The sequence below is a fragment of the Mus pahari genome, chromosome 9 (genome assembly GCF_900095145.1).
Source record: "Mus pahari chromosome 9, PAHARI_EIJ_v1.1, whole genome shotgun sequence".
NCBI classification, from domain to species: Eukaryota; Metazoa; Chordata; class Mammalia; order Rodentia; family Muridae; genus Mus; species Mus pahari.
The window spans coordinates 57,485,754-57,498,710 of NC_034598.1; the positions used below are offsets into that span (position 1 = coordinate 57,485,754).

The 12,957-nt window shown below is 44.4% G+C and overlaps 1 protein-coding gene across 1 annotated transcript in view; it reads left to right on the forward strand.

Annotated features, from left to right (window-relative positions):
- Positions 1-292: 292 nt before the first annotated feature.
- Cand1 (cullin associated and neddylation dissociated 1) overlaps positions 293-12,957 on the forward strand; it is a 35,623-nt gene continuing 22,958 nt past the window's right edge. The window contains exons 1-2 of the mRNA XM_021204413.2: positions 293-703; positions 9,857-10,000. Of these exons, the coding sequence (XP_021060072.1) occupies positions 636-703; positions 9,857-10,000 (212 nt within the window). The 5' untranslated portion in view covers positions 293-635. The remainder of the gene's footprint in view (positions 704-9,856; positions 10,001-12,957) is intronic.

Here is a 12,957-nt window from a genome sequence, read left to right on the forward strand (position 1 = left end):
TTAATGTCGCAGGGAGGAGCAAGGAGCTATTTCAGAACTCCGGCCTTGGACGCTCACCGCCCGTCCTTTAACCGTCGCTTTAAGGTCTCGCGAGACGAGCCCCTCGAGGCGTTGCCATTCCGCCCGAGAGGCGGCCCGCGCCAAGACGGACAGCCGGCCCGGCCAACGGGAGCGTCCCTGTAAACCGCGCCTGCGCAGAGTACGCGGGGCCGCCCGGGTGAACTCCGACCCCGCCTCCCCGCCGCGCCGTGCGTCGGCCGCCCCCGCCCTCCCAGCGACGGAGGCGGGCTTTGGCCTCTTGCCCTAGGGAGCGAGTGCGGAGGGAGTGGGAGCGAGGCGGCCCGAACGCGAGTGTCTGGCTTCCCGGCGAGGCCCAGCCGTCCGTCCCGCCGCCCATGAGCTCGGCGCCCCGCGGGCAGCGCCGTCGTTAGGCCGTCCCCGTCCCTCTCTCTCGGCCTCCCCCACTCCCACCCCTCCCCGGGCAGCCATTCCCCTCCCCATCCCCGTCTGGCCGGGGACTGGACGTCGCGTCGCGCTGCGACCCTGGAAGCGGGCGCCGCCGCCAACGAGAGGAGGAGCCCCGGCCGCGGGGCCCAGCAGCCACTGAGCCAGCAGGCGGGATCGAGGCCGGCAACATGGCGAGCGCTTCGTACCACATCTCCAACTTGCTGGAGAAAATGACATCCAGCGACAAGGACTTCAGGTGAGGCTGAAACCCGACCCTCGCCCCACCTCGGGGTGGGGAGGTGGAGGGCGGCCGCCGCCGCTGGGGCCTCGCGACAGGCCCTGCCCCACCCCTCGGTCCGGCGGGTCTCCAGCCACCCCCTCCCCCATCTCCCCGCTAGGCCGTTGTCCGCTCTGGCCGCCCGGGGCTCCTCCGCGTCCCGGCCTCCCTGGCGCATCCTTTGTCCACCCCCAGGGACGCGTCCCAGGTAGCGCCCGGGCCCGAAGGCACGGGCTGCGCGGGGGTGAAGGAGTTTTTCCCGGCCGGGAGGCGGGCGATCGGGCCTAGTCCCCGGTCCTCCCGAGGCGCCAGGCCATCCCGGCGCTGGGGACAAGCTGCCGCTCGCCAGCCACTCAGCCGCCGCCTGGCTTTTTCGCGCGGATGGGAATGGGTGCCACGATCAACTTTCTCCGAGGCCTTCGCTGATTGGATTGTATACTTTCTCTTTGGATCCTTCCTGTTGGCGAAGGTGGCCAGAAGGGGGAGGGGAGCCCGGCTTGGGGGGGGGGGGACTTGGCCTGCAGGGTTTTCCCGCCAGCATCCCTGTCACTTTTCTCCGGCCGAGTGAAAGCCTCGTAGGATCTTGGGGTTTCGGTCTCACGTCCCTATACAGAGTCATGGCCAAAGGGTTGGATTACCATGCAAACCAATCTTGAAAAGAGAGGCTGGTGAGCCATGAAGCTTAATCATAGAGTTGTGTTCTGCAAGACCTGGACCATTGGTTCTTATTCCCGTGCATATCGAAGGTCTTATATTTTCACACATTTGTTTTGTCCATGCTACACTGATTGTTAACACACACACACACACACACACACACACACGTCTAATCCTTCACAAATAAGCCCTCTGTCAAAGGAAAAAAAATCTATTTCTTTGATACCTAAGTTTTTCTCTGTAATGCCTTGGGCCATACAGTTTTGTGTGCATTTAGAAAGAACAAGTAATCGTTGGTTAAAATTAGTCTAGGAGCTTGGGGTTTGCTCTGTGAACTCTTAACACCTGAAGCTTTGTCCAAATCCTATCTGAAGCAGTTTTCCCACTGGAGAAAGAGGGACGCTGGGGAAAAGAATGCCTTTGTTCCTAGATAAAGTCATACGTGCGCAGTGAAGTACATACAGGGTCCTTTCTCTGACTCAAAACCACCAAGCTGAGTCTTACGTTTCCATGTTTAAAAAGTTTCCCCCTGAGGATGATGTGTGTGGGGGGAGTTTGTCTGGAGCATTTTGAAGCTTAGGTTGGGTCTCCAGGTGAAGAGTGAAGGGATTTGCACTTGGATTGATGAGGATGAGGGTGAGCTTGATTCCTTCTGGATCTTTGCTTGCTCACTCACAGTTGAAGTCTTCAGTGAAGGAAACAGCCAGGATTGTATAAGGTGTGGGTGTTACTCCCTGGGGGGTGGGGAGAGGGTCTTCCTGTAGAAGTGCTGATTTTCCCCTCTAATTCCATTTAACTTTTGCTTGAAGGCAGTTTTGTTAATTACAGACTGGTGGATTGATTTTGAAAGAGTCCAATTATTTCATGTAGTGATACTGTATATACAACTATTGACTGAAGTAATTCCCCATTTAAAAAAAGTGTACACCTGGGTTTTTCTTTTGTTTTGAAAACTACTATGAAGGAAATAAGGAGGATGCCTTGATGCCAAACTACGGGGATTTCTGCCTTAGTGTGAGCCAAACACTGCCAAAACTATGCCACCTTTCTAGAATTTGGTGAATGTTATTTTTAGTAACAGTAACTTCTCTGAACTTAACATTATTACATTTTTTATAAAGGGGCAGGAGTGATGACTTAGGTTAAGAACACAGACTGCTCTTCCAAAGGACCCCATTCAATTCCCAGAACCCATATGGCAGCTCACATTTGCCTGTAGCTCCAGTTCCCGGGGAATCCAACACCCTCACACAGACATACATGCAGGCAAGATAAATTACATTCTAGCCATCTAACTCTTTGGGACAGAAGCACTCTGTACATTAAATATTAAACATTTTTGAAGAATGAGTAAAGTAGCACATTTGAGCTTTTTTCTATTTTCATTATATAGACACATCATTTTTTAAAGCCATTAGAAGTTTAGTTCTGATGTGAGTAGCAAGATTTGTGGTTAAATGCTTTTAAATTGACAGAAGATTTGTAGACAGGCTAAGTATAAGTAGCATTATGTGATGTCTAATATGTATAAAGATACTGGGGGCAGGCACCCGTGGCCCCAAAATGACTGTTAGTGTGGCCCAACACAAAGTTGTGAGGCTAGGATATTTTTTGACATGTGCGGTTTTCTAGATAGCTGTTGTGTGGTTTTCTTGGGTGAACTCTGTAAGTGGCAGTGTCATGCCACAAAGTCAAAAGCTTGGACATGCTTGTAACGAAAGACAATATTTCCAGAAGGAAGAAAACTATTCTCATGGTGAAATACAGAGGATTTGGCCTAGTACAATCCTGTATGACTGCTGTAAATTGTGAGGTCCAGGGAAATCTATTTAACATGAGATTATATTTTTACTTATAAGAGGTTTGCATTATGTGTAGTTACATAATCTTGAGTATAGGTCTGTTTTGGTAACAACGTTGTTCATTGAGACAGAAAAGGTAAACAACTTAAGCATAAACTTTAGGATTTTAAAAGATATTTTTGTGAAATTTAAATCATTTAATTGAAAAATCTATTAGCCGGGCACGCCTTTAATCCCAGCACTCGAGAGGCAGAGGCAGGCAGATTTCTGAGTTCGAGGCCAGCCTGGTCTACAGAGTGAGTTCCAGGTCAGCCAGGGCTACACAGAGAAACCCTGTTTGGAAAAAAAACAAAACAAAATGAGAAAAGAAAGAAAAGAAGAAAAATCTATTTAATCTCAGTGTTTTGAAAACTAGTGCTGATGTTGTGACTAAATGAAGCGAAGGGACCCAGTGGAGGTGACATTTGTGTGTCCCAGTGTCTAAGGTGGATAGCGCCTGTACTTGCTTTGATTTGGGGAAATGATATTTTAAATGAAATAATGATACCTAATTCAGGTAACCCTAGAAGACAAGTCATCCCTCATTGTCAGTGTCCTTAGAGCAGTTCTCATCACTTCTTGCCCCCTAAAAACAGTGCACTCAGACACCACTCCTCCACATAAGCTAGGGTTGATATGTCCATCTAAACTAGCTCTGTAGACCCTCAGGAGTTTGTTCAAGAGCTAAGAATACAAATGAACTGATAGAGTTGGCCGTCATCTGATTCTTTAGATAATAGAGTGGAAGCTTGGGTATAGATAAGCTCAGTACTTGGCTTCTAAGTACTGACTATACTGGTTGTGACAACTCATTTTCATATACCTTACCATAAGTGGATCAGACTATTGCACAGAACGAAGAGGTTAAGAAAATGCTCTTATTTTTTGAATAATAATATTTATGGTTCCTATGAGCTTTAGCTGCTTGGTTTTATTTATCCTCATCTCTGGTACAGTGGATAATGACCTCTAGTGCAGTACGGCAGCTGAGATTGGGTTAAGGATCTGCTGTAGGAGGTCAGCTAAGTGGAGCTGGGATGTCTCTGCCTGAGTGCCTGGTGACTGCCCTGTGCTGGGGGTGTGACTTAGGGACATTGAGTCAGGTCTTACATTTCAATTGCTTCTAAATTCATGTTGATGAGATGTTTAAATCCTGAGAAGTTTGGGCTGTTACTGCTTATTCCCGGAAAATCTCCTTGTAGAGTGGTTAAAAGCTTATTTAAGAGTTAAATAATCTCTGCAGTATGTAGGTGTAGGTAGTAAGTGACAGAGAACATTAAAATAAAGAGATTCCATTATGTGTGGAGGGCTTTCAGTGAGGTCTTGCTAATAAATTTGACAGAGAAAAATGTGAAAACACATGACACAAAATATGGGGGGGGGCAATTTTGTCCTATAGCTGAATAGTCATTGGTTCATGGAATCCTTAAGAATAGGGGCCTACAATGGCTTTATTTATTTATTTATTTATGCATATATGACTACCCTAGCTGTCTTCAAACACACCAGAAGAAGGCATCAGATCCCATTACAGATGGTTATGAGCTACCATGTGGTTGCTGGGAATTGAACTCAGGACCTCTGGAAGAGCAGTGGGTGCTCTTTAACTGCTGAGCCATCTCTCCAGCCCTTTTTAATTGTTTAGACTATTTTGTGTGTGTGAATGTTTTGCCTGCATGTATGTATGTGCACCATGTGTGTGCCTGGTGCCTTCATACCTCAAAAGAGAATACCAGATCCCCTGGAACTAGAGTTAAAGATGTTTGAGTATAGATATACTGTGTAGGTGCTGGGGACTGAGCCCACATCTTCTGTTAGAGCAAACACGTTGTCTTTAACCTGAGCCATCGCAGCCCAGAGGATCCTGTTCTTACCTGAGCACTCTTAGTTCATTTGACAGCTGGCTTCTTTGAGAGCTTGTAATGCTTGAATGGCCGTTAGTTCCAAGGTTAGAGACGGAAGAAGGTTGAGAAATCCCTTCAAGAAACCATTGTAAAACCAATTTATGGAATTTTAAAATGACTTATGAGCCAGGCGTGGTGGCTCACGCCTTTAATCCCAGCACTCGGGAGGCAGAGGCAGGTGGATTTCTGAGTTCTAGGCCAGCCTGGTCTACAAAGTGAGTTCCAGGACAGCCAGGGCTACACAGAGAAACCTTGTCTCAAAAAAAAAAACAAACAAAAAAAAGATTTCTGATGCTGCTAGTGATTTGTTACAAAGTATGTATGTTAAGGTGTTTTGAATATTAGCAAATGTTTCTGTTTGAAAACATTAAGGTTAGTAAAAAACTAGGCCTGTAAAATCCTAGGCTCTCAAGAGTGTAAGAGGAACTTGAGTGTTTATTGCAGAGCTGAAAGTGTGAGTTTGCACCTTAAAATAAAAAGAAATAGCCAGGCAGTGGTGGCGCACACCTTTAATCCCAGTACTTGGGAGGCAGAGGCGGGAGGATTTCTGAGTTTGAGGCCAGCCTGGGCTACATGGAGAAACCCTGTCTCAAAAGAAAAAACAAACAAACAAAAAAAGAAAGAAAAGAATCATCATCTTGGTTGCCTTTTAAGTTTTTTAAGGCAAGTTTTTTAAGATGATGGTTACAGCTTACTTGATTTTCCTGAATGTTGATTGGTACAGCAGGATCAGCTGTGACATGAGTTCAGCTCTGGAAGGGAAAGAAAGGGATGTCATATACAGGCAACTTACAAAATTGGCAGAAATTAGTTTTGTTCCTGTAGACAGATTATTTCAGGTTCATTCATAGCTCTGTAGTAATGGATGAGAGAAATCTTTGAAAGATAGTTGATTGCGTGCATCCCAGCTAAGTCACCTAGACTCCCGCTGAGGTTAAGAGTAAAGTTGTAGTTCTGTATGCAGGCGGTGAAATACTCATTGAACACCATTGTCCCTTTCTAACAAGATTGCTGCTTCTCTGTGCTGTTACCTGGAATGAGTACATTGTCTTTAAGAAGCTTTCAGTAGCAAGAACTTAATGTGAGTTCTTCGTGCTGATGTGTGTGTTCACACTGGTGTGTGCTCACACTGGAGCGTGTACACCCCCACCCCCATCCTACCTCACCCCTAAATATTTAGTGACCACATGAGTAAACTGTCTTGCCTGCAGATGATAATTGATAATTGCATAATAGACTGGAAGTTAATGCTCCCCTCCCATCTTATGTGTGTGTGTGTGTGTGTGTGTGTGGCGCGCGCGCGCCTGCCCACCCTAGAGACAACCAGGTGTTTTGTTTGTTTTTTTAAGATTTATTTATTATATATAAGTACACTGTTATTGTCTTTAGACACCAGAAGAGGGCATCAGATCCCATCACAGATGGTTGTGAGCCACCATGTGGTTGCTGGGATTTGAACTCAGGACCTCTGGAAGAGCAGTCAGTGCTCTTAACAGCTGAGCCATCACCCCCACCCCCCAATCTTAATCCTCATTTTGGCTTATTAAATTGATGTTCGCTGGAGATTGCAGGTAGAATAGCACCTGAGTGCAGCTCTTCTCCAACCTTCCTGCAGTCCTGAGGGAAGTGCTTCTCTAGAATCCCGCTAGAGCCTCAGTCACTCTCTGTCCAATAGAAAGTCCCCACAAGTCATAGCTGGTTCTTTTTTACTCTGATTGACTACACAAAGAACTCCAAACTTCTTATCTGGTATCTGAGCTTATTAAAGTCACTCTTTGGAAAGTCCCAAGTCTCCTCATGTAATGAATTTAGTCTACGTTTTCTTCACTCTTCTGCTTTATATTGAAGCACTGTTAGCACACTTAAATTTTTCTAAGCCAGGCGGTAGTGGCGCACACCTTTGATCCTAGCACTTGGGAGGCAGAGGCAGGCGGATTTCTGACTTCGAGGCCAGCCTGGTCTACAAAGTGAGTACCAGGACAGCCAGGGCTATACAGAGAAACCCTGTCTCGAAAAACCAAAAAAAAATTTTTTTTTTCTAATGACATCCCTGATGTCATTTACCCCCTCTAAAGCTGTGGGGTTTCTCGGTAAGGGGTGGCTGGAAGGAACTTGTTTATTTGAGGAATGTTTGGAAGGGTATGAAGAAGTAGTTTTAAATTGGGTGTTGTCAGAAAGTGAGACATTTCTGTAATTGCATCTCAGTAAATCTTTTGGGGGAGACCATTCCTAACTAATGGAAAGCTGAATTGCTAGGAGGATCCACTCTTTAACAAGAGGAAGAATTTCATAGTTTTATTGTATAGCCTTATCTGCACTGGATGTTCTTAGAAATTGTTTCTAATTCCAAGGAAACAATATGCTTTAGGTGAAGGACGCATCCGCTCAGTTTGTAGTAACTTCATAGTTGTTCACTACTTTTGCTTAAGACTGGAAGCACGTCCAGGCAGTAGAGTTAAGCAGCTGCTCCTTTGTCATGGGGGTGTGAGGTGCGTGCTTAAGTCACCTGACATTACCACTGTCTGCACTGTGACAGACACTGCCCTCAAAGTTTGTTCTTCCTCCCTGTAGTAAAGAATAGACCTACCTGGGATGCATATGTAATCAGTTGCTCTCACATTCAAGTCTTAAGTCTTGGTCTCATTTCTTTTCTGTAGCATGTCCTTTATTCTTGTTCTGAATAACTATTAATTTTACCTTTTAAATTCAAGTTCAAAGAGTTGGCCGGTCTGTATGGCATATTCTGGTAGAGTCCCTCAAGTCTGAATCAACAGATACTACCCTGAACCCCGTTCCTGCGTTTTCATTAGTTAAAATATTAATAATTTTATGTCTACTTAAGTTTAAGAATATTTTCCACAGTTGATTAAACATTGAACTCGTGGTCAATAGCACTTTCAGTATATGCCTGGAAAAGCTAATATATGCCTGAATAAAGCTTATTTAGTTAGCACACTTTCCCAGGACGCACCCCACACCCTTTTGTATATAGAAATGCTCTAGATATGCTTCCAGTTATGCATGGGGGCTATATTAAACAGCAAAACCATCAACAGAAAGTGTAAATGTGAACCACAAGACTCTAGTGTGGGAAGAGAGCTGTTAGCGGTATGGAGTTGAAACCAGGAGTTCACTGAACCTTGTAGTGGAGGGTGTGTGCTGGATCACCTTCCAGCTGTCTGCCTGGGGTTGCAAAGTAGGGGAGTATTTGTGTAGTTCTAATGTAACAAGTGAATTCACTGGTGTGAGTGAGCCTCAGGAATCAGGGCTAGCTGTTTCCCCTTCCCATCTCTGTCAGTTACTCAGTAAGCTTCAGTATTTGTCAGAACCTGTCTCTCGTCCAAGCAAACTGATGATTGGCTCTTTCCAAAGCCTTGGTTGTAATGGTTCTTCTGGAGGCCACATCTAGCCATTTCCTGACAGTCCCATATGCCTTTTGGCAACTTCCCATTGCACTTAGTCTAGAACCTGAAGCCCTACTATGTTATACAGATCTTTTAAGTTCCTGTCTCTTGCTTATCTGGCATCATTTTTGCCCCTTTCCAGAATAATTTTGTCTTCTCATTATGTCTCAGTTTTTCTTGTGGAACCCTTATTCCTGTTTGCTGGACATCTTATCTGGATGTGGTCCTTTCTTCTAAATTTTTAAGTGTGTGTGTGTGTGTGTGTGTGTGTGTGTGTGTGTGTGTGAGAGAGAGAGAGAGAGAGGGGGGGGGAGGGAGGGAGGACTTAGATCTCTTGGAGCTAGAGTTAACAGTTGTGAGCCACCCACTGTGGGTGGGTGCTGGGATCCAAACTCTGGTCCTTACGGCTAAGCACTCTTGACCACTTACCATCTCTCCATCTTCAGTATTCTTGACGATGCATTGCTTTACTCTGTAGTGTTTATGCCAGTTCATAATTATGCGAATGCTTGTTCATATATGGAGCTTTACAACTTAATTTCTCTTACTAGATTGTCTTATTAGTAAATTTGAAATCAAGATTGATCTGGGATATAATTTTGGTTGGTGCCTGATATAAGAGCCGGGGCTGAAGAGTGTGTGTGTGTGTGTGTGTGTGTGTGTGTGTGTGTGTGTGTGTATTAGAGGTTGAGAATGTGTGTTGCTCTTGCAAAGGGCCAGCACTCACATGGTGGCTCATAGCCATATGTAGTCCTAGTTTCAAGAGATCCAGCAGGCACATGTGCAAGCAGGCAAGCCATTCATACACATAAAGTACAAATAAAAATTTGAAGTTTTTTTTTGTTTTGTTTTTTGTTTTTTTGTTTTTGTTTTTCAAGACAGGGTTTTTCTGTGTAGTCCTGGCTGTCCTGGAACTCACTCTGTTAACCAGGCTGGCCTCGAACTCAGAAATCCGCCTGCCTCTGCCTCCGCCTCCCAAGTGCTGGGATTAAAGGCATGCGCCACCACGCCCGGCTTATTTTGGTTTTTCAAGACAGGGTTTCTCTGTGTAGCCCTGGCTGTCCTGGAACTCACTTTGTAGACCAGACTGGCCACGAACTCAGAAATCAGAAATCTGCCTGCCTCTGCCTCCCGAGTGCTGAGATTAAAGGTGTGTGCCACCACGCCCGGCTTAGCCTGTCTGTTTTTAAGTATATTCTGTTACCCTTTTCTTTGTAGCAGTTGAGTTTTTATAATATACTATGTTTGTTTTGCAAAATAAAACATCACTAAATATGAAAGATTGGTGTTTCAATGCTTTAAGTTGCAACTGTTAACTGTTGGTAGGTTCATGGCGACCAATGACCTGATGACAGAGCTGCAGAAAGACTCCATCAAGCTGGATGATGACAGCGAGAGGAAAGTCGTGAAGATGATTCTCAGGTTGCTGGAGGATAAAAATGGCGAAGTGCAGAACTTAGCTGTCAAATGGTAAGCCGTGCTCTGCTTGCTCGTGCCTTACGAGCTGGTCGTGCTCTAAGCAAGGCTGGCGCACTCTTCCCCTTGTAGAAAGCTGCTTTTTGGGATTTTTCAATGACTAGCAAGTGTTGACTGGTTATATATGATTAATACAGGATGTGGCCATAGCAGAATCTAAATTGTTAGTGTAGCCTTTCATGAGATTAGTTATTTAACTATTCTTCTAACAAGACCATGAGAGAAATAAACAGTGCGTTATTTTTGGTCTATGTTTGAAAGCCCTCCTTTAGTTGAACTGAAGCTGAAAAACAACACTTAAATCTTAAAAATGGCAGCAGTAAAGACTGGGTATGCATGCCTGAAATCACAGGAGGCAGGAGGATCACACGTTGCAAACTAACAAGAGGTTAGTTAGAGTTAGGAAGCTCCTTTCTTAGAGAGGGTGCAGGGGGAGAGACAGAGGGAGCCATGGGAATGAATGGCAGACAGCAGCTCAGATCAGTGAACTTAGGATGAGCTTGGGATTGTAAAGAATCGGCCTCGCGTTGCAGGATCTGCAGTTATCTCTTCGTGCCATCTCATGGGCAGTCTTACAAGTTAGGATCTTGGCTGTTTTAGTTAGAGTATAGAGTTTGAGTTCTTAGCAAATTCCTTTTGAACTAATTCCAGCCGTGCATGTAATCCCAGGTACTCAGGAGGCCAAAGCATGAGACTGGATGGCCAGACTCAGGAAGTGGACTGCTAGCTAGAAGAATGGCCCAGAGGTTGAGGGTTTGCCTAATATGTGCTATATCCTAGCTCCTTCCCCAGTATTGCAGTCAAATAGTGAACAACTTAAATCATTTTAATTTGTGGGTGCTAAGTTTTAGAAACTGATGGTTCCTTTGTGGAATTCTATGTCACTGTATACATCATTTGGTATTGATTTAAAGCATTGTTCCATTACTACCTTACTGGATTTGTATACAACTTTCAAGTTGGTTTTCATCTAGCTAGCTGTTTACATTTCTGTCTATAAGAAAGGCCTGTAATGTTTTAAAAGTTAGGTATTCTTCCATCCCCCTGACCCAGATAATGCAAATAATCAGCAAATACAGAGTTTGAAAACAATTGTCTAACACCTACCACAGAGATTGAAACAATCATGTATGGATTGGTTAAATAAACAATAATGCTTGTTATCTGGGTCAATTGGAACTAGTAACTTAAGTCTTTGTAAAACTCTATTAAAGATTTCTCTAAAGTAAAAAAAAAAAAAAAAAAAAAAGGCCTGTAAAAGGTGAGGGATCATTGGCTGACATAGGGACTTCTAGACTTGTGGTGAAGGTTTATTTAACCCTGAGACTTATTGTGAGTTTAAAACAGGTCTGTAACAGGTGCTGTGTGCTTGGTGGGATGGCTCAGCAGATAGAAGTGCTTGCTGCCAAGCTTGAAGATTTGAATGAAATCACCAGAACCCACATAGTGGAAGAATAGAGCCAACTCCCACAATTTGTTTTCTGACTTTCGCACATGCACACACACACAGAGATACACATTCCTATTTTATATATATATATATATAATAAAAACATTTAAAATGATAGAGGATATAAACCTGAATTGTTTGAAAGGTTTTTTTGAGACAGGGTTTCTCTGAATCCCTGACTGGCCTTGAACTTGATTCACCTGCTCCTGCCTCTTAAATTCTGGGATTAAAAGTGTGCACCACTGTACCTGGCAAATCTTTTTATTTTTTGATGATCTCTTGTGTTTGTATTTACATTGAAGAGATTAGGGAGCTGAGAACACTGCTTGGTGGTCCAGTTCTTGGTTAGCATGTGTGTCATTAGTCATCCCTAACACTATAAAAACCTTATGCCCAGAAGGGCTTAGGATAAAAGCAGATAAATCACCAGCCAAAGGCGACTAGGAAGGTTTTAATTTCAACTTATAGGTTACAGTCCATCATGGAGCAAAGCTAAGACAGGACTCAAGGCAGGAGCTTAAGGAAGAAACTTCAAATGAAGCTACTGGCTTTCTCTTAGGGTCACATTCAGCTACTTTTCTTAATCAGCCCAGGCCAGTTGCTTGGTGAAGATCTGCTTAGCGATGCTACTGCCCACTATGGGCCAGCCCTTGACATCTGTTGACAAGAAGATGCCCATAGCACTGCCTGACCACAGGCCAGTTGGAATGAAGGCAGTTCTTCAGTTGAGGTTCCTTCTTTATCCTGTCAGTTTCACAAGGTCACACATAATTGCTAGAACAAAAATCATGGTTGTGACTAAATAATAACTGATTCTTGGAGAAAAATGCTTACCCACGCATGGCTGAGCACTTCATGAAGAGAGGCTGTCAGAGAACTTGGTTGCCGCCCAGAAGAGAGGTTAAAGTATTCCACAGATCCCTTTTCACTTAGTGCTTTACTGCTGTGCAGAGACACCGTGACCGAGGCAACTCTTATAAAGGACAGCATTTAATTGGGGCTGGCTTACAGGTTCAGAGGTTCAGTCCAGTATCATCAAGGCAAGAGCATGCAGGGCAGCATCCAGGCAGGCGTGGTGCAGGAGGAGCTGAGAGTTCTGCATCTTTTTCCAAAGGCAAACAGAAGCTGGCATGGTGAAGAGATTTAGATTAATTACTTTGACAAAGGAAGTCTCAGAACAGCCTGGTATAAATTCACTTGTGTGGTTACTAAAATTCACTCTTATGAAGAACATTTTAATGAAAAAGAGCAAGCTGAGAAATGAAAAAAAGAGTCCCCAAATTCCCATTCATGCAAACAAAAGCATGGTCAGGCCTATCACAGCAATACCCGAGTCCCTGTTAGCAACTTCTATCTTACTTAGGCTTTTACTGCTGTGAACAGACACCTTGACCAAGGCAAGTCTTTTTTTTTTTTTTTTTTTTTGCTTTTTCGAGACAGGGTTTCTCTGTATAGCTCTGGCTGTCCTGGAACTCACTTGGTAGACCAGGCTGGCCTCGAA